Source organism: Notolepis coatsorum (genome assembly GCF_963971535.1).
Source record: "Notolepis coatsorum genome assembly, chromosome: 7".
In the NCBI taxonomy this organism is placed as follows: domain Eukaryota; kingdom Metazoa; phylum Chordata; class Actinopteri; order Aulopiformes; family Paralepididae; genus Notolepis; species Notolepis coatsorum.
This window is the reverse complement of record NC_140171.1, coordinates 123,991,068-124,014,114: the sequence shown is the minus strand read 5'-3', so window position 1 is coordinate 124,014,114 and position 23,047 is coordinate 123,991,068. Positions and strand designations below refer to the sequence as shown.

The 23,047-nt window shown below is 41.0% G+C and overlaps 1 protein-coding gene across 1 annotated transcript; it reads right to left on the bottom strand.

Annotated features, from left to right (window-relative positions):
* Positions 1–774: 774 nt before the first annotated feature.
* tmc7 (transmembrane channel like 7) lies at positions 775–22,028 on the bottom strand. The gene is made up of 16 exons (XM_084318134.1): positions 21,889–22,028; positions 21,002–21,260; positions 20,546–20,694; positions 17,529–17,684; positions 15,868–15,953; positions 15,569–15,714; positions 14,990–15,137; positions 14,073–14,249; positions 13,308–13,456; positions 12,642–12,756; positions 12,137–12,234; positions 11,118–11,301; positions 10,289–10,419; positions 8,955–9,110; positions 7,736–7,814; positions 775–3,083 (listed from the first exon to the last, which is right to left on the bottom strand). The coding sequence occupies exons 1-16, from the start codon at positions 21,902–21,904 to the stop codon at positions 2,853–2,855; spliced, it is 2,280 nt and encodes a 759-aa protein (XP_084174260.1). The 5' UTR covers positions 21,905–22,028; the 3' UTR covers positions 775–2,852.
* Positions 22,029–23,047: the final 1,019 nt, after the last annotated feature.

Sequence of the window (23,047 nt, the reverse complement as noted above, 5' to 3'; positions counted from 1 at the left end):
GCACACACACACTGTGACACACACACACACACACACACACACGCACACACACACACACACACTCCTGTCTGCAACAGCGGGGGAGTCAGAGTGAGAGAGAAGCAGCGCTGTTTTAAGTGAGCATGGTCTATTGAATTGATTGATTGGTTGATTGCTAATTTTATTACTGTACCCCTGGTTTCCAACTGGTTAAGTTTAGGCTAAAAGAAATAAATAAAAAAATAGGGCGAAGAAAACGTTTTTTTCCTATAGGGCAAAGAAAACGTTTTAATAAATTTTCAATCAATCATTCCAATAATACACAGTTGGATGTGTTAGTTGGTTGGATGCACTTCAAGCTGCTTCCACATGAGGCAACTTCTCTCAATCATTCCAATAATACACAGTTGGATGTGTTAGTTTGGTTGGATGCACTTCAAGCTGCTTCCACATGGAGTTGTGGGAACTACTTTTTCTGGCGGATGGTTTTTTCAATAAATCTTCGATTAATGTGTGTTTATTGTATAGAAATAAGGTTGGATGAATCTGGCAGTTGTATAAAAGCTTTACACCACGTGCAGTCGTGATTTGTGACCAATAAACCATGCCTAGGGGGGTCTAACGACCCTCGGCTGCGCCTCGGGCCTAACAACCACCCCTAGGCATGGTTTATTGGTCACAAACCACTCCTGCGTGTGATGTAATGCTTAAATAATAATTTCACAAATAGCAGAGAAGAATAAAGTAATAATTATAGATTGAAGACAAAGACAGACCATTTATAATACATTTCTATATTTATTTCCAATTCAACAATAAGGCAGTACCTGCCATTCCCAATTCCCATTCCTTACGTATAGGGTAAGTAGGTTGAGGTTACCAAATATCCCTTTTTAGAATTAGTGGAAGTAATGTTTAACAGTCTAAGAGAGAAATATGGTTACAGTTTGTTAGTGTAGAAATTGGGATATTATTTCTTCTCATGCAAATAAAGACACACAGAGAAGTGTAAACATTAAAACCAAACCATTATAATACAAATACAAGTATGAGTAAGAAAGTATAATAGTAGAGGTGTATACTGTATATGTAAAGTGCAAAGAAATTCATTCAAAACAAAAGATAAAAAGTAAAAAGCACTGACATAGCTTTAGAAAGATAGCAATTCAAAGTAAATCAGCTCCAGTGGTTATCAAAATCCTTCTTGGAAGGAAAAGATGACGAGACAGTACATATAGAAAAACAAACAATACAAAACATTTTGTCAAAAGGCAGCAATGAGTATTTTGGTCCTAAGTTTCTTTCACATCATGCCCTCACAATAAACAAGACTTTAATCATCACTCAAACTCAAAGAACACTGATATCCCAAGGTTTCATCCGAGTCAGGGATGCTCCGATTGATCGGCCGCTGATCGTTATCGGCCAGATGACGCAAAACATGTGAGACAATTTCTCTACTGTGCGCGGCAAAATGAGCTAAAACGGTTCTTTGTTTGTTTCGTACAGCACGCCTGCATGACAACCATCATTTTACTCACCATTCGTAGACAATGGTAAACTGAGTGTAACTTCCTGACAACATCTATTCCTCCAGACTCCTCTCTCTCTCTCACTTGCTTGCTCGAAGCGTGATTGACATTGGTGTCAACCTAATCCTTATGGGACTCCACTAGGGAGCAAAGTGGCTACAGTAAGTGTGAGTGACTGAATCAGTGACTGACTGAGTGAGTTAGTGACATTGCCAGTCATAGAGGTGCTTCACATCTATAAAAAAATAAATACATTTGTTCCAATGAAATCCCTTGTGGAGGAATGCAACAAAAACACCCATCATTAGTATTGACCGATACTGCTTCCACTGATCAGTCCCAATCACGGAGCATCCCTACAGCAGCACGGTGGTGTAGTGGTTAACACTTCACGCCTCACAGCAAGAAGGTCCAGGGTTCGATTCCCGCTTGGGGACCAGGTTTCCATGATGCCAGGTACTCAGGTGGGGGATCTCCCAGGCCTTTCTGTGTGGAGTTTGCATGTTCTCACCGTGCTCGCAAGGGTTTCCCCCCCGATAAGATAACCCAATGGAAAAACATGCACAACAGATCGCTAACGCTGTGGCGTCCTTGACGAAGACTGACAGGAGCACTTGGATTGGTCCCCGGGGCGCGGCTCACGTTGACGCCCTATCTGCTCCCGGCTGCCCATGGAGGGAAGGACAAGTGCAGAGAGACATTTCATCGGCGACTCAGTGCATGTGTGTGTGTGTGTGTGTTCCTGTGGGTCGCCCATCTTGCGTGTGTGTTAAAACTGCATGACAAATAAAGACTTCTAGTCTTCTAGTCTAACAATTACTCACACAAATTTAGACATCCAGTCAGAACCTGTAATCAAAGTCTATAGTGACTAAAGGAAGTTGCCAAGTCTATACTGTAGTTTTCCAAATTATGTCACAAAGTCTATAGTGTCTCCAAACTATGTCACAAATGGCATCTCCCAACTACTGTATGTCACAAAGTCAATGAAACAATCCAATACCCTGAAGACGTCTTGCTTTTGTTGGTAATTAAATAAATATTTGTTGCACCATGACTACGAGTGTGCAACTGCCCTCTTTTCACACTGGTCTAAGTCTAGTTCTCCAAACAATGTCACAACGTCTATAGTTCACCAAACAATGTCAACTCACAACGTCTATAGTTCTCCAAACTATGTCACAAAGTCAACGCCGTCTCCAAACTATAGTGCTCCGACATCAGAAATCATATGAAGAAATGGAATAACTCATTTTAACACCGTAGTTTAGAACATTTAGGCAGTCTTCAGCATGTTCATCTGTTGTTATAACAACACAACACAGCCCCGGGGGGTGATCCTCAGACATGCGTGGAGGAGTCTGGAGGCGGGTGAGCCAGGAACACGGCATCATTGAAGTTGGTGGAGAAGCTGGTGTGGTAGCTGTCGCTGACACTGTTGCTCCGGCTGGACCTGGGCTGAGGCCGGGACTGGGAGCCGGGGGATCTGATGCCTGACTGGGAGCCGGGGGATCTGATGCCTGACTGGGCCTGGCACAGCTTGTGGATGAGGAAGCGCTTGTCTCTGCCCTCCTGGACAAACAAGGAGAGATAGGTTGATGGGATCAATGTTCACTCACACATAATTCTCTTGGGAGAACTCTGGATGATACACGATGATGAACACAATGAATGTGCAGATTACAACAGGGTTCCCACAGACATTGCAAAATGAAATTCAAGGACTTTCAAGTACTATTCTCCATTTTAAAATGGCATTTAAAAGGATACAATTCACTTTTAAATGCTGTTTTCTATTGAAAAGAAAATCTGATCCAATATGTATGGCTTAAAACCAATTTCCGACAATTAGTTACACTTTAGATTAAAAAATTATATTTCTTGATACAGAACTATTTTATCATGGATGAACAAAACTTTCAATGCGAATGGTTGATTTGAATTTCAAGGACTTTTTAAGCACCTTGTTAAGAAAATTGGCTGTTTTCAAGGAATTCCAGGCCTTGACTTTTTTTGGACAAATCAAGCACTTTAAGCACTTCAAGGACCTTGTGCGAACCCCGTTACAAATAGGTGGTAGAACAGATCTAGAATCAACAGATGGTTTGGGAAAAAACGCAGTGTGGTGGATTAAAAAGAATCCACGAGAAGAAGAGGTGCTGCTTTTTTATGTGTAGAATCCATGAGGGATGAAGCAAGACTCTCGCCATTAACATATTGACGACCAGCATGTAGCGCCGATTTATAGGTCAGAGGACAGAGGTTTGTTTACAAACCGATGTACTTTCTAACAGCTATATATATAATTTATAGTATTGCTATCTGTCCATTCTCATTGTCACTTGAGTGCATAAACCGTGCCTTCATAATGGCTTAAAGAAAATAAAAATCGGTTGGTTGTCATTTTATAGCGCCGTGAATATAAGGTTTATCGCAGTTTTCGCCTCGGTTTTTTTCTGGGGAGCTAGATAATAGGCTAAAGGCTAGTCACGTTATATCAAACGCCATTTCTGCTGTATATATACGAATGAAATAAAACAAACTGCGTAGCATCCGGACTATTACAGAGCATCTATGGATGAAATGGGGGCGGCGGGGGACGCCGATCAGTATTATTGATTAGCAATACAGTGTGTGTTCAAGTAGCCATTTTCACTGATCTATCACGTTACGTTTTAAAACAATGTCCAATCCAGCTGTAATTTGGGGGAATAGTATCCTACCGTCAGGCCATGTGATCGCCGGCAGCATTTCGTCATTAGTCATCGGAATCTGGTAGATCGGTATGTCCATTGGCTAATCATAAATTCCATTATTCCAGGCTGAAATATGCGTTCGGTAACGGGATCAAAGATGGAGGGTCTTCGTTTGGAACCGAGGCTCACGCCCACAGACAGTGAAATTTTTTTTTTTCAATCGCCCTCAATGATACTGCAGTGGCGCGATGGCGCCCCTAAGCGGATCTGGCCGGTATTGCATGTTTCGAAAATCAAATATGTGGGTAGGTCCTGCAAGTCGATCGCGGACGTTAATAGCGTTATAAATATGGAATAAAACAATAACAACTCGCCACGAGTTAACTCGTGGCTCTGGTCCTCAACGGGTGGAATCGAATCACGAGGTACCTCGTGCTTGGGCGGCAAAGTGTTAACTCATTCCCCACCAACCACGGAAAATAATGGTTAAAATCCTGAATAAATGCACAAACTACCTCTTGGAGGCCTCATCCATACTTTTATCATGTTACTTATGATACATTCTAATTTTAAACTGTACAGGCTGTGTATTAAAAATTTTTTTTACATGGGAGTCAACCTGTTCATTTCTGCGACTAAGGTGGAATAAAACGTGCTTAACCGTTTCTGCGCCAAGAACAAGTATACTCGTTATTGGCCGGCAATCGAATAACGGCAATAACGAGTTTACTCATTTTTATGATCGTTATTTCCTTTATTCGCTATTGCCATTCATAATTCATCCAGCAAGGCCCCGGGAGACTCTGGACGCTGTCGGATATTGCAACGGCACAATACCGCCGCCTGGTTGATTTCGGGCGAGTTGCACTCCACTCTCAACCGGATGGTGCGTTCTGTGCATCGGTGAAAATGTTCCGGGCAGAGCTCTATTGTTATGTGGATCCAGATAAACACTCTAGTGCAGGGGTAGGCAACCCTAGGCACGCGTGCCTGCATAGGCACGCAGGGGCATTTTCATAGGCACAGGTGGCAGCATTAAAAAAATATATATATTTTTTGTTTTGAAATATTATAGTGAAATATTTTGCACTGTTGTCGCATTTATCTTGTTGAAATGCTCCCACAGGTTCTTTTTACTACCACATATTTAATTGAGACCCTTTATTTGTTTATTATTTCAATTTAGCTGGAAATACATTGCTACATCATTCAGTAACATTTGCAGAGCCTTATAACAAAAACATTATTACTAGGGATGTCCCGATCAGGGTTTTTTGCTCCCGATCCGATCCCGATCATGTGATTTTGAGTATCTACCGATACCGATATTTCCCGATCCGATCAAAAAAATTTAAAATTTAAAAATATTATTATATATTTTTTTTATTCAACAAACATGACAATGTTCACGTCTCTTAAACTCATACTGAGGCCTTAGTTTTGGTTTTAAATTGCATATCATCATTCATTTATTTATTGTCACACCGAGCAGAAGAATTTTGCCAAAACAAACCAATAGTATCCAGCTGCAGAACGGCAGACCAGCCACACTCTCAGACCCAAACGCATTTCCTTTGATTTAATTATACATCAAATGATTTATGAAGTTAACTTTTCACCTGGATAACGTCAACATTCAGGGTGAATGTAATGTGAGAAATTGGGATTAAAAAATAAATAAAAAAATGTATTTGGGTCTGAGAGTGTGGCTGGTCCGCCGTTCTGCAGCTGGATACTATTGGTTTGTTTTGGCAAAATTCTTCTGCTCTGTGTGACAATAAATAAATGAATGATGATATGCAATTTAAAACCAAAACTAAGGCCTCAGTATGAGTTTAAGACATGAACATGGTCATGTTTGTTGAATAATAATAATAATAATAATAATTGTTATAATAATTGTTGAGGCACACTAGTTACAACTATATTTCAAACAGGCACTCCATGTCAAAAAGGTTGCTGACCCCTGCTCTAGTGCATTGGATCGCTTTCGAGACGCAAGAATCAATATGCTTTCGGCGTTTATTGCGTCGTACAAACGGAAAACGGATCTAGCAGATGGAAATCAAATAATTGGAATATATTTTCTCCAGACTCATCGGCCACAGGTAAGAGGAATCTAACGTTAATTCCAGCTCATTTATTTCATTGCAATCCATCTGATCAACGTATGATGTTGTACTAAAGAAAGCCATTACTGACAATCAAGGAATCATAAACAACCTTTCCTTCACACATGATGGAGCATAATGTATACCGATCATATGCAGTTGAATTTTTTAATATAGCGTGTATAGGAACGAAACGCCAATCGATTATGTATAATATGCATCGGGGCCTATTACATTTAAATCCCTCCGGGCGCTAAATTTAGACAGAGCCGAGTAAATCGCTTCATCCGACCACTCCGAAACGCATCTGGCAAACTCGATTCATAAATTGTGCCAAATTATGTCCGGGACCAGATGTACACCAATACTGGAAATCGCGATCAGACAATTGGAATATTCTTTTTGGAATACCCCTGACCAAAGGTAAGGACTATCTGACATCAATTTCAGCTTGATCCAACAATGTTTTCATATCGATCCAGCTGATCAGCGTCTGTAGTGTTCAACACAAATGCTGTTACTGGCCATCAAAGCATAAAGAAACGACCCCCCCCCCCCTTTCATGCATTCATGATGAAACATAATAACTATTATATACATTTGATTTGGAAATAGTAGCGTGTCCAGGCAAGAAACGCCAACGCTTATAGTAGAATACACGTAGCGCCCTATAACTCAGCTTTCCAGGAATTATCCCGGATCACTCCTAAACTATACTTACCGTAATTCCTCTAATAGTAACCGGGTCTCAAATACAAGCCGGGTCTCTATTAATGGCCGGGTGCGCTCTTGAGCTAAGCAATTATAAGCCGGCCTCCTAATACAAGCCGGGTTACTAATATATTGAGCTGCATACTGAGCTAGTTACTTGATTTCACTTTGAAAACGTTGAAATGACCAGTGACCACCTGTAATTGCACTGTTTACTATTTCATACAGTACTTGGTTTCAATAAATGAACCCAGTACATTTTACTGGGTTCAAACTGACACAAAATGTTGATTTATTCATTATGATCCGTTTGAAAATTTGAAATATAGGCCTCCCTCTTATACAGGCCTCCTCCTAATACAAGCCTGGTACCCGCTACAGTTGAAACAAATACAAGCCGGGGTTACTATTAGAGGAATTACGGTATATTCACCACGGGATAACGTGCGAACGTATGCATGAAAATGTTATCTTTTTTGCATGTTCGATGGAAGAAAGTCACTGTCAAATGACTATAGTATTGTCTCCATAGCTATAATATAGAATATAGATATAGCTCTACAAACAAGGTGACGCACATTTAAAGCATGGCATAGCTAGAACGGGACAAGGCTAATCCCTGGCGCTGAATGAGTTAAGAAGTCTGCTTTATCCTTGTTAAAACAGTGATATTTCCATCACTCAAATCTACATAGTGTTTACTTACCATGGCTAGCTGCTCTCTGAGCTGATTAATGACTCTCTTGTGGGCTCCAGCCAGGGCGATGACATAGAACATGGCCAAACTGTGGAGGAAAAGGAAGAAATGTTACACTACAAGACTACAAAAACACAAGAATAAACAAGTGGACAAAATGGTAAATGGCAAATGGCTGCATTTATATAGCGCTTTTATCCAAAGCGCTGTACAATTTGTTCCTCACATTTTACCCATTCACTCACACACCAATGGCAGAGGCAACCATGCAATGTGCCAACCTGCTCATCGGGAGCAATTAGGGGTTAAGTGAATCGAACCGGGAACCTCCGGATTACCAGACGACTGGCTCTACCTCCCGAGCCACTGTGGCCCCCCACTTTAAGTGCGTAATGGGCAGAAACGACTAAATACATAAACACTGATCTGTGCCTACAAATTGTATTCTGTAGCAATCATTTTCTGTCCTTAAAGGGGAACTCCACTTTTTTTGGAAATTAGCTTATTTAACATCTTCCCTGGAGTTAGACAAGAAGATGCATACCTTTTTTGTCTCTGTTCGTGCATTTTAGCTTTGGGAATAGACGCTCCGTTAGCATAGCTTAGCTTCATCACTGGAAGTGAGGCAGGACAGTAGCCTTACAGTGCCTTACAGTGTATTGCAAGGTCTGACATTGACCAAACTTGATATGCATGACCTTGGTGGGCTCTAGGTCAACTCCTGAAAAGGGGGTCAATGTCAGACTTTGCAATCAAAAGTTAGGGGGCTAATAACCCTTGCCATAATTTCAGTGCGCCCCCTAACTTTTGATTGCAAGGTCTGACATTGACCCCCTTTTCAGGAGTTGACCTAGAGCCCACCAAGGTCATGCATATCAAGTTTGGTCAATGTCAGACCTTGCAATACACTGTAAGGCACTGTAAGGCTACTGTCCTGCCTCACTTCCAGTGATGAAGCTAAGCTATGCTAACGGAGCGTCTATTCCCAAAGCTAAAATGCACGCACAGAGACAAAAAAGGTATGCATCTTCTTGTCTAACTCCAGGGAAGATGTTAAATAAGCTAATTTCCAAAAAAAGTGGAGTTCCCCTTTAAAACGTCCCTAATTTTAGATAACTTATTAAAAATATATGTTATAAAACCCAATAATAATAATAATAATAATCATCATCAATAGAGGATCATTATTTATTTATTATTTAAATCATGATTGGTCTCAATCACAAACCATGTGATGACAAAGAAGGACACGGCGAAGGCCTCCGAGGAGAGTGTGAAGAGGAAGGCGTTGATCCCGTCGGGGAGCTGAGCCACGGCGGTAGGCAGCACCTCCCAGGACGTGTTGTAGCTCACAAACGGCCCACAGGCCTTGGAGCTGCTGATCCTGTGTGGAGGACAGACGGGTGACCAGTTTAACCCTTTCACTACCACACTACCAAATGGTTAACCCTTTCACTGCGACAATACAGAAGGTTAACCCTTTCACTGCCACACGACAAAGGGTTAACCTTATGTAGTGTGGTAGTGAAAGGGTTAAGTCTACACATCAGACAAGGAGCAAGCAGTAGCAACAACAAAACACGGAGGTTGAAGATGAAAATCTATTTGTACAAATGGTTAGAATTGCTTTGTGCAAAACGCTAATAACACATATAGATGTCCAGAATTGCTATGTACAGATGGCAAATATACCCATGTAAAGACAGTCACAGCTAAGACATCAGAGTGATTAGCATATATCACTGACACACCAGACGTCTGGCCGTCACATATCTAGGCGTCAGTGACGTAGAAGGGGATCATGAATATAAGCAAATCATTCTAATGTCTTGGCTATGATTAGTCAGAAAGCTGTAAAGGAATGTGAATCACTACCCACTTTCAAAAACACTCTCAAAGAACACCTACGGGAGACTGCAATTCGAAACTGGCCCCTGTAAATGTCCTAACCCAACCCAATGTACAGTAAATGACCAAGTATGTTTTGTCAATATTCTAATGTACAGTTTTGCTTGTACAGTTGTACAGTGTGTCCCCCCCCCCCCCCCCCCACCTACCCTCCAATGTACAGTTTCTACGTCAAATGTATATACTCTCTTTTCTGGACTCTTTTGGTATCACAAACAGTACTGTATTTGCAAATCTGATATGTCATAAGTGTATAGATGTAACAGTACTGTCTATCTGTATGTCGTGTATGTCATATATGTTATGATGAATTGAAAATGGGGGACCCTGATGTAAACAAGACGAAAGTCTTTCTCTGGTCTGCATCCCCTTAACAATTGTATGTATTGAGCTGTACTGTACCCATTCTGCAATCTGTTAATAAAGTTTTCAATCAATCAATCAATCAATCAATCAATCAAATTCAGAGCATGTATACCATCTGTACCTGGCCATTCTGGACGCTGGCGAACATTATTTTAATCTGTACAAAAACTTGTGTTACCGTGTACAACTTAATTTTCTATACAAGGAAACTAATTGGCACACCTGGCTTTCCGTAGTAACAGAGACAGGCAGACAGGCCAGAGCCAGGCCTATTAGCATGCTACTCACTGTGCTATGCTAACAGAGACAGGCAGACAGGCCAGAGCCAGGCCTATTAGCAGCACAGCCAGGAAGAAGAAGTTGGAGCTGGAGGCTCGGAAAGGACGTGTAGCTGGCCGGCAGTTGCTCACCAATGACACCTGAACAAAAAAACAGTCAATAATGTTAGTAATCAATATATGGACAGCCTGCGTGATGCCTGCTTTTGGTTTGGTTCAGCCAACATGGTCACTGGTTGAGAATGGAATAGGAATGAATGACTAAGTTACTAATGCATACATTTACTTTATGATTCCAAATGAATCAGCTCTTCATGAATGATTTAAAAAGAAATACATTTGACAACAGATTTCAACCTGGCAAGCGCACGGACTAGGGATGCTCGATATTGGCTTTTTTACCGATACCGATATACCGATATTGTCCAACTCTTAATTTCCGATACCGATATCAACCGATACCGATATATGCAGGGTTCCCCCCCCCGGAATAATTTCAGGTAATTAACATTACATATCTCTTGTTGTGGAATTAACACAACACTATGCATACTTTTGACAATAAATAAAATCTGAATTTGTTCTTACTTGCTTCCCTGGGTAAATAAAGGTTATAAAAATGTAAAACTAAATTTAAAAAAGATTTTTGAAACCCGATACCAATATTTTCCGATATCACATTTTAATGCCAATATCGGTAGGCCGATAATATCGGACATCCCTAGCACGGACACAAGACAACATTCCCTTTGACCCCAACAGAATTATTTAAAAAAAAAATTACTAAGAAACCGTGTAAGTTCATATATCTACCCAATCCATACCACACTACATCATACCTTTTTAATGTAGAAGATAATAAAGTACTTGATGGTGCAGATGGCGGGCAGCAGGGGGCAGTAGAAGGTGCCGATCCAGCAGATAGTCTGGCCGTAGACGATCTCCAGCACGTTCTGAGGGATGGCAAACTCCTGCTGGCCCCACCATTTAGCAAGGCCACAGTCACAGTAGTTCACTACCAGCCTGGGGGGGTGCAAGCACACAGTTAAAGGGCTACTTCACCAAAAAACAATGCAGATTTATTTTGCACATAATCTCACACAAGAAATAAAGAGTTTTGCCTGACATTCATTTAGTTTGACAGTTAATTTGGCCATCAGTAATGTCATCAGGGACATTGAATCCTTGTGTTGTGTCAATTACAGCTCAATGAAATGATAAGGTAGCAGTTCCTATAAGACATGGTATTGCTACTTTTTCACAAGGATTAAATGTCCCAGATGACATCACCCGTGGCCATATTAAAACTCACTTACTCTCAATAACTGAGTTTTTAGACGTGCGTGATACTATGCATAATAAATCAGCATTGTTTTTTGGTGAAGTGCCCCTTTAAGAGACAGAACAGAGAACATACTAATTGTGTTGTTCATTTATAGATCTAGTTAGTGTTATCCGTCTGCATCAGGAGTATGTGTTATATTTTAAACCTGATTGATGTTGATTAAGACTACATATCCACAGTCACACACACATACATCTACACTCAAAGGACCACACTGTATTTACGCTCTTGGGCTTTATTGTGTTAATCCTTTTGACAATTTTTTCAAAAACATGGTGTCTCCTGGTGATGTATAATATATATTTTTTTAATCATAAATAAAACATAAAACAACCAATCAACAAATGTGCAATGAGAATAGAATAGAATAGAATATTTTAAACCGAGCTGAAACAGGTACATTGTGTATCAACAGGAGATGAAAGGATGTCTCTTATGGGAGACAGGGATCTGTTACAGTGCAGCTTAAACACTAAACAAAGAGCCCTCCTCTGCCCCAGGACGAGGACTTACTTCCTGGGAAACTCCACGAAGATTGTGACGGCAGCAACGGTGATGAAGTCAAATATGGTGAGTTTGTACATCTCCTGGCCCACACGGGTCTCCCAGCACTACAGACAATGACACGGATGTTGAGAGGGACAGAAATGATCATATTTAGGAGGCAATTTCCACCCTACATTGTAGGGAGCGCTTTGAGTGTCTAGAAAAGCGTGAATTATTATTATTATTATATTTAATGCACCTGCCTAATAGGATACTGGTTAGAAACAGTGTTTGGCAGTGGTCTTGTATATGAAACCCACATATATATCATATCACATCTGTAATGGACAATATAATAACACATGATTATAGGGACAATAAGCATACTTTTGGTGTGAGGAGATTCCTAAGATAGATTTACATCATCTGTATTACATTTTGTGTGTTTGTCACACAGACTACAAGTACCGTAATTCTTGCCCATCACTACTGTATTAGAATATAATGGAATAGAGTAGAGTGAGTGACTCACAGAGTAAAATCGGTGGTTGTAGCCACAGACACAGGGTCCATCCTTACACTTGGTGATCTGAGACCAGAGAGAGAAGAGCAGAACTCCAATACTGGTCAACCGCATGAACACACACCTGAGAGAGAGAGAGAGAGAGAGAGAGAGAGAGAGAGAGAGAGAGGGGGGGGGGGGGGGGGGTTATAAACACACACACCAAAAGAGGGATGTCGTGAACACACACCTAGGAGAGAGAGAGAGAGAGAGAGACATGGAGGTTATAAACACACCTAGGAGAGAGAGACATGGAGGTTATAAACACACACCTAGGAGAGAGAGACATGGAGGTTATAAACACACACCAAAAGGGGGAGAAGTCGTGAACACACACAAGTGAATAAAGAGAGGGAGAGAGAGAGATAGAGAGATAGAGATAGAGAGGTCATGAATACACACACGAGAGAGAGAGAGGTCATGAATAAAGAGAGAGAGCGAGAGAGCGAGAGAGAGAGAGAGAGAGAGAGAGAGAGGTCATGAATACACACACGAGAGAGAGAGGTCATGAATAAAGAGAGGGAGAGAGAGGTCATGAATACACACACGAGAGAGAGGTCATGAATAAAGAGAGAGAGAGAGAGAGAGAGAGAGAGAGGTCATGGGTCCAGGGAGGCACTGTCTCTTTATATTTGCCTCATGAGGGTGAAGCGGATCTCGAAGGCAGGTGAGTAGTCTTCATAGTTGATGATGAGGGAGAAGAGGAGCGGGGTGATGAAGTTGGCCATGGTGATCACGATGGAGGGCAGGTACTCGTAGACCAGGTCCATGATGAAGTTATCCTGCTGCAACACCACAACAGGAACAGCTTGTGTTGAACACTTTCTATTCTGTATATTTACTTTGATACTTTCAAGTTCAAGTTTCTTTATTAGTTGTCATTCAAAAATACAGAATACAATATTTATATAAAATATATAAAAAAATATACTGTATATACCGGTGCCAATAATACCGATACTTTTACCTTGCTTAGGTGTGTGCGGAGGCCGCTTGTTACATTTTGTGGTTGAATGTAAGAAACGTTATATCTTGGAGCAAACATGCTTATTGGCTCACTAACACCTATGAGATTAACTACTTAGGTATCAAAATTTGGTATTGAATGATTTGGTGTCATTCAATACCAAATTTCAATGCAACATTTGATAGTCAATACTATTGAAGCAATTAAATCGATACCGTGAAAGTATTAGAATTTCGATTTCCAGTCCTAATATGAAACACAACCGTAGTTGCTTATACATACAGAATTACATTACAATACATTTGCAGTGTTTGGAAATGCTGGAGCAAAACAGTCCTATATTCCTCTAAAAGTTTGATATTTTGAGATCACAAATAATAGATTACCCATACAATCCAATCCATACATGTACATGTCTGTTTGAGGCTTTTTACCTTTTGCATCTGGGCTTTCTGGGAGAAGATGGTGGCTCTGTAGATGCTATAGAAGCAGGCCGCTAACACAGCAGTGACAAACAGGTTGAGGATGAGGCGGATGACGTAGATACGACACCTCTCCTTGCGCGTTCTGTCGGCTATCTTCTGTTTGATCCTCTCCTCCTCCAGGTCCGTCTGAGGGTATGTTCGTTTATGAAAGCATTATATAAAGAATGCACAACGAAGTAGGGCTGTCTTAAATACTTCGAAGCTTCGTTCGATGGGCATGGGATTCGAATATGAAAATAAAATTCGATTATAAAAAAATATATATGATTTGTTTTTGTGTGTGTGCAAAATCAACTCTGCCTCTCTTTGTTAACTACAACAAGCAATGCTGTTTGTTATTTAAGATGAGGTCGGACTCGGCACTGACAGATTTTTGTTCATTGTGCTGCTTTTATAACGCTTCAAATGACGGCTTACAATATTTCATGAAAGCAAAGTGTTTTGTTTGTCTAAGATTTAAAAAGGTTTAAACTTTACAGGACTGACAAAGTTGAACAAAGTGCTGTACAAGTCCCACAAGATAAAAAAAAATATATATAATTATTATTATTTTTTTTATCTCGAAGCTTCGAATTAAAATAGAATCTCGGCCCCGAAGCTTCGAATTCCAAAAAGAAATTTGAAGGTCAGCCCTACAATGAAGCATAAACAGTTCAAAACAATAAACATGTTATATTTGTCAAAGACTGAACATTTATTTGTATGAGTGGTGGAGGAATTTGATTAACTGTAGCACTTCAATCCCAACAGCTCAGACTATAACTTGAGAAATGGACTTCTTTGCTGTTGTTTGTTGACAGTGTTGACTGGCATCTCAGGCACATACCTTCCTATAAATCGCCCTGTGTTTCTCCCGGTGTTCTGACCTTGAGCTCATAAAGCAGGCTGCTCCTCTTCAGCCTGGCAGCGTTCTCATCGGTGATGCAGAAGTCCCAGCCGGCAAAGATCTTGTTGCAGAAGCTCTGGAAGCGGTCCTCATCCTGAACCAGGTTACGCTTGAAACCTGTGGCTGACCTGAGGGAGGAAGAGGGATGCAGTGTTTCCAGAAGTCCTTCTAACTTGTACCTTTATTTATTTATCCTCTTGGGGAAATCCGTCCTCTGCATTTGACGAATCGTAATTATTTAGTTGCAGTGGGCAGTCACACAGTGCGGTGCCAGGGGACCAACAGTTGTAATGCCACCACCTTGGTCAAGGGCGATCAGGAAACCTACTGTAGCATGCATGTCTTTTGGTGTGGGAGGAAACCCACGCAAACTGGGAGAACATGCACACTCCACACAGAAAGGCCCCCTGCTGGGGTTTGAACCCAGGACATTCTTGCTGTGAGGCAGCAGTGCTAACCACCATGCCATGATGCTTCAAATAAGCCTGAACAGGGACATTTACTTTCCCCCTTTTTCTTTTGTTTTGAAAGAAACAAAAACAGACAGATTTTTTAGTACCTTTTAACGATCCAGATCAGGCTGAGAAAGAGGTAGGCTAGAGTGACGAGCAGGTAGGCCAGAGGCAGGTTGTAGGTGAGTTTGGGGAATTGGATGGAATCCACCCTGTAGTAGCCATAGAACAGATAGGTCTGCTCCAGGAAACCCTGGGAAATCAGTACAAAGGGCCGTGTGAGACTCTCTGTCTCTCTCCTGGGACCACAGCACGTTACGGTATATAAGATGCACCGTTAGAGTATGTTGTTACTGTACGCAAACCGCACTAACAGAGGAGATTAAAATGAATTGTAAAGACATACGCCGCCTGAGAGCAGGTCTGTGATGTGCTCGAGGAAGTTGACCAGGCCTCGCCGGGAGCTGCTGGGGTACGTGCTGCACTCGCCGCCTGTGGTGAGGAACAGCACAACAGATAGAAAGTTAGGACATCTGGAATTCATTACTTTATATGAACTATTCGTTTTTTTTTTTTAATCCTCTCTTTCTCCGCCTGATTTTAAATTTTTCTCCCCGTCCCAATTTAGTCGTTATGCCAATTTCCCCCCCCCCCCCCCCCCCCCCATCCCTACCTGGTTGTTGTGCGCATGTTCCTCCTACTGGTCGGTACAAGGGAACCCTGAAGCTTACCTACCACACGCTTCCTCCGACACATGCAGAGGTCACCTGGCAGCGAGGACTCTCATTGGTGAAGCGTAACGCGTGGGAGGTCACGCTGCCTTCACCATTTCCTGCCTCTCGCTGAGCAGGCGCCCAGACCTGACCTGTAGGCATCGCTGTCCACAACGCCAGATTACCACCCTCGACTTCCCTCCCCGCTTGATTGATTGATTGAATAGTTTATTGGTTTAGAATGGAAAATCACATATATACATTGGATCACAATATGAAAACAGGTATACATTTTCTCCATTTACCAATAGGATTTCATAAAACACAATAAAGCCATAGGCTTGTTTCCATTGTGGTCCTTCATCATTGGTGTCAGTGGATTTATGTACTGGTGTGTGGACGTGGGTGTTTGTAGTGTCTGTATGTCAGGATGTGTGGTATAAAAACAAAAAATACATACAATAATATTCCATTTTATAGACAATAAAAGAATAAAAAAGGAACAACACATATTAAAACCCTTTGTTCACTACTCCCAGCTTCTGCTACTTATGATCCACCTCTTTATAGCTAATTTAAAAGTGGAGAAGGGGCTTATGGTTTTCAACTCCATTGGTAGGCTATTCCATTGTACTGCTGCTGAATATAGGAATGCGTTTTGGCCTATTTTCCTATTGCATCTCACTGGGACGATGTCTGTAGGGCTCGCCCTGGTGGCGTGTCCGTGTACATCCCTTACCATGTTAAAATATCCACTGAGGTACTGAGGGACAGTATTCCCGAGTATCCTATGTGTTATGTTGAGTTTTATTTGAGAGACCCTCTCCTCAACCCTGAGCCATTTGAGGCTGTTAAAATGTGTCTGTGTAAGGTAACTCCAAACGAGTTAGTATGACGACGGGCCCAAGCCGCAGGCAATGCTGACTCCGGGAGTCGAGACCGCAGCCTCTTGCATTGGTCACGAGCGTATATGAACTATTCCAGCTCAAATCAATGAACGCACAATATAAATAGTGTTGTTACCATCTCTACCGGGACTCTTTAGTCTTTAGTGCATACCAAGTCTTCTGACTGCCCAATTGTTAGTCATAAACAGTTCATAAATAAATATTGTCTTTTGTAAAAGAAAAGGGGGGTAAAACACACTACTATTCTTACTACATTATAGCTGCCAGGGAAAAGACAATGATTCTCTCCGAGTCATTCAGGTCTTTTTCATTGTTTAACTGTTTCCAAATACTAGTCATTCCCTATTCAGTGTATTCTCCTTTATTCTGCGAACCTGGAACTAATTATATTCTAGTTTTGCAAACTTAAGACATGCAGTAGTTTGGAAAGTAAAGCTTCTTCTGACCGTCGGCCTGGTTGAAGGTGGTGTTTCCTGAGGCATACGGGGTGATGATGATGGGCAGCATGACGAAGCTGAACATCAGCAAGAAGATGATTAGGTTGAGCAGGACCAGAAAGCGCAGGAAGGAGAAGTAAGACAGGATCCCGGTGCCAAACATCCCTGTTTACATGAAAGAGACACAGAGAGAGAGAGACACAGAGAGACAAGAAGATAGATAAGATAAGATATTCCTTTATTGATCCCCTTGGGGAAATGCAGGCATCATAGCAGCATGGGGGAGGGGGGGGGGTACAGGTAGTAGAAGACATGAAATTAAATTATAGTACAGTGGAGAAGTAAAAAATAGGCAGTGTAAACAATATAACAATATAATTAACTCTGATTGATTGATTGAATGAAAATTGTATTAACAGTCTCTGGAGTAGAGTTAATATAATTAACTCTGATTGATTGATTGATTGATTGATTGATTGATTGATTGATTGATTGAAAATTGTATTAACCGTCTCTGGAGCGTAACAGAAAGAAGCATTTTGTATAAAAGTATTCTGTACTTCTGTATGACAACTAATAAAGAAACTTGAACTTGAACAGATTGCAGAATGGGTACAATACAGTACGGCTCAATACACACAATTGTTAAGGGGATGCAGACCAGAGAAAGACTTTCGTCTTGTTTACATCAGGGTCCCCCATTTTCAATTCATAATGAATTGTAAGTAAGGGTGCAACTTGCTCCGTGCAATCCATTCTTTGTGGATCTAGCCCTGAGCATGCACATAATGGGCAAGTAGGCAGTGTAAATAGGTCAAGGTGCAAGATTAGGGTATGCATGCCCTCTCAGTTATAATTGCAACACCACAACAGGAACAGCTTGTGTTGAACACTTTCTATTCTGTATATTTACTTTGATACTTTCAAGTTCAAGTTTCTTTATTAGTTGTCATACAAAAATACAGAATACAATATTTATATAAAAAAAATATACTGTATATACCGGTGCCAATAATACTGATACTAATACTTTTACCTTGCTTAGGTGTGTGCGGAGGCCGCTTGTTACATTTTGTGGTTGAATGTAAGAAACGTTATATCTTGGAGCAAACATGCTTATTGGCTCACTGACACCTATGAGATTAACTACTTAGGTATCAAAATTTGGTATTGAATGATTTGGTGTCATTCAATACCAAATTTCAATGCAACATTTTTGATAGTCAATACTATTGAAGCAATTAAATAGATACCATGAAAGTATTAGAATTTCGATTTCCAGTCCTAATATGAAACACAACCGTAGTTGCTTATACATACAGAATTACATTACAATACATTTGCCTTACAATAAATATAGTTACAATATATATATAATCTAATAATCTAATATAATCTAAAAACATGCTAATATATGCTCAATAACAACTTCCTCTCTGTGCTTTCAGTAGCTTAGCACAAATGAATGGAAGCGGATACAGACCACTAGCCTAGCTGTTGGCCAACTCTCACAGAGTTTTAAGCTAGGCTAGCGGTGTGCTGACAAACACATCCACAAGGCAGTTTCCTTGAAATAGATCAAATCTTGTACTAAATCTCCAACACTGGTACACATCTCTAACATACAACATCCACACTAGATGACGCCAATAAACACCTCTGCAGTTAAGCAACTACTTTCTGCCAGCCAGGAGGCGTGAATATTAAAGGCAACCAACTTGTGTTCGGCTTTTCTCTGATTGGCCGCGCCCCCACGCGCAGGCAAGCGGCAGTCGTCCCACGTCCCAAATGAAATCCAAGGAGCAAGCGAGCGGCAGCGCGGGCAACCAACTTGTGTACCAACCAACTTGTGTTCGCTGTTCCAACCAACTTGTGTTCAGCTGCGGTAGCAGTGGAGCGCTATGAAATGCGCTGAACTAGAAAGCGTAACGTTATTATGTTTCGCGTTTTTAACAACCAACTACCAGATTCACTCGTACCAGATTCACTCGTGTATAAACAAAGCCCATACAGTTATGAAATGCGCTGAACTAGAAAGCGTAACGTTATTATGTTTCGCGTTTTTAGCAACCAACTACCAGATTCACTCGTCACTGTACATCACCTCTGAAGTATAAACAAAGCCCATACAGTTATGAAATGCGCTGAACTAGAAAGCGTAACGTTATTATGTTTCGCGTTTTTAACAACCAACTACCAGATTCACTCGTCACTGTACATCACTTCAGCTACAGCAGCAGCACCGTTGTAGGAAGCCCTTCAATGACAGCGCTCTCATATTTTGCGAATGCATAAACTGTACATCACTTCAGCTCCAGCAGCAGCACCGTTGTAGGAAGCCCTTCAATGACAGCGCTCTCATATTTTGCGAATGCATAAACTGTACATCACTTCAGCTCCAGCAGCAGCAGCAGCGGGCTCCGTTGTAGCTTGTAGGAAGCCCTTCAATGACAGCGCTCTCATATTTTGCGAATGCATAAACTATATCTTAAATTATGGCTATGTGTCTAATATGGCTGTCGCTTATCAATGACTTCGCGACAGCCATATTAGACACATCGCCATAATTTAAGATATAGTTTATGCATTCGCAAATATGAGAGCTCCGTCATTGAAGTGGGTGGTGGCACTAACAGTAGCGATTTTTATTGTTTTGTCATGACCAAACATAATCCCAACATAGATAGGAGGTGTACTGTATGTCAAATGTCGGTCATGTGGTGGAAGAGTTTAGTACAGTCACACAACAGAACACCAGTGTTTCTAGTAGATATGTTTATTAATATAAATAAACACCTCTGTCTGAACTGGTTCGACCAGCGCGTTGGTTCGACCAGCGCTTCTGCCGCGTCTCTCAGCGGAAAAGGGCGTGTGCTAGGGCGGTCACGTGGCCGTGTGGCCAATCAGAGAAACGCTGAACGAAAAGCTGAACACAAGTTGGTTGCCTTTAATAAGCTGAACACAAGTTGGTTGCCTTTAATATTCACGCAGCCAGGAGGGCGTCTCGTCAAACACCCCTCTCTCACCCTCTATGACATGGATGTCTCCCCTCCAGAGCTCCAGGGAGCTGAGCCATTCCCTGGCATCCGCCTTCAGCCTCTTCATGCTCCTGCGAGTGCTCCGTCTCCACTGTCTCCAACTGCTCAGCTCGCGGTCCTGCTCCAGACGGTGGGCCCTTACAGGTTGAACGGCAAGTCAATCATTAATAACAATCAAATCATGCATTAGCTAATGAAATGAGTGTATTCTCAATAATAGATGGCAATTAGGCTAATTGATACAAATATACAAATACATGTCTGATACATACTGTCAGCCTAGGTTTTGCAATCAAAATTTTATAATATAATTGTGTTTTTTGTAAGAAGTAGTTAAACAGAACAGTCACTTAATGATAGTTTAAGATAACCACCAGCCTAAACAGCACATGGCCATTACGACTATCTGGTCATCGACTGTATGACAATAACACATGGTCCTACTCGTCTCTGCGTTTCTCCGCCATGGTCTTGGGCAGTTCTCGGACAGGTCTCTGTAGCGTCTCACTCTTCGGTTTCTCCTCATGTCTCATTGCGGTGGTCAGCTTCCATTTTCCACTGCCTGATGAGCCTAACCGGTTCCTGGAGCTGCCTCTCCGCTTGCCACTACCGGGCTTCCTGCGGTACAGCAAAGACTGGTAGCTGGGAAGCTGGTCCAGCAGTAGGTTACTGGCAGCCTTCCCACTACGATCAGTGTAGAACACTAGGAAAGGATGAAACACTGAATTAGGATCTGGAGGATGGGGGTACCATAAAAACGTTCCCAAGCTGTTTTTATTAAAATTTTAATGAATATGTCTATTGGCACACTGTGAAGTGTAATACATGACAGTTTCACCTGATGTTGTATTTCATTTGTAGCCTAACCTCCACAATGAGTCAGTAACTGTTTGTGATACAAAAATAGTCTAAAAAAGAGAGTATATACATTTGACGTAGAAACTGTACATACACCTAGCAGATAACTTGTGTGGGTTTCATACACAGTAGCTGAACACAAGCTGGACACCACTGTTTAAAGTTACCCATCCTTGATCTAACTTTGCGTTACTTAGTTGGCACTTAACGTTAACGTTATTGACCGTAGTTATGGGCTGTGTTGGATACGGAACGACCGTACTGTACAGTACAGTAGCTAACGATAACTACAGTTAAAGTGACTTGTCTGCCATATCTCTGTTGGTAAAGTTAGGCTAGCTAGCCTGCTATCGGAAAGTGAACAGTACGTTAGATGCTACAGGTAGCTAACGAGTTTCGATGTTATCAAAGTTAACGCAACGCTACGGTTCGAACACATTTCGCTGACGTCTAGCAACAAGTTGTCAATTTACCTGAGTCGACTTCCATTGTCAGTGTTCTTCATGTATCAAATACAGGTATTTTGCATGACACTGTCGTTAGATAAGTAGATCAATAATCTAGGTAACAAGAGAAGCTAACTATTGTTAGCCAAGTTAGTGGCAGTAGAGTAGCGCTCTGTCAGAATCAGGAAAAGAAACAGTTCCATATATGGTCAACTTCCTGAATATCAAGTGATCCTGTGGGAAGCATCTCCAAGCATGCAAACTCGTTCCCCCCTCCCACTTGTTTTGCAACATTTGTGTCAAATTATAGAACAATACAATTATTACAATTTTGACAGGTGTTTTGTCAATATAGAAAACGTAATTCTGTAGAATATAAAACAATGAACTGGTGTTATTATTTCTAGAGCCATTGCGGGGCAATTACTCAACTATTCAACTACTGTCAACTATAATGCTTATTCTATGCCTATGTTCATTTTATACTAATTGAATTGCTGTGGGGCACTCTGGACTGCGGTCCATGTATGAAAATTGCTATATCCTCCTGAGACCCAGCAATTAATTTGTGTACACTGTAGTTAGTGCACATTAGGTGGCCACCGTAAATGTCCAACCCCCACCCCCTCCTAATAGACAGTCTCCTCCCCATCATGTATATATTTTCTTCCACCCACCCACCCCCTCCTAATGTACTACAGTCTCCTCCCCATCATATGTATATATTTTCTGTTAGGATCTCTGGGTAACAGTACTGTATATTTGCATATCGTATATGTCACAAATGTAACAGTATACTATACCTGTATGTCATGTATGTCCCTACTGTATGTCATAAATGTCACTATGAATTGAAAATGGGGGACCCTGATGTAAAAAAGACAAATGCCTTTCTCTGGTCTGCATCCCCTTAACAATTGTGTGTATTAATAATAATAATAATAATAATAATAATAATAATAATAATAATAATAATAATAATAATAATAATAATAATAATAATAATAATAATAATAATAATAATAATAATAATAATAATAATAATAATAATAATAATAATAATAATAATAATAATAATAATAATAATAATAATAATAATTGTAACTGAGGGGTTACAAAACCCTGACTGTATTAAAGATTGTGATAGATTAAACCACTGCTAGGTATGTACTTTAATTACTGGCCA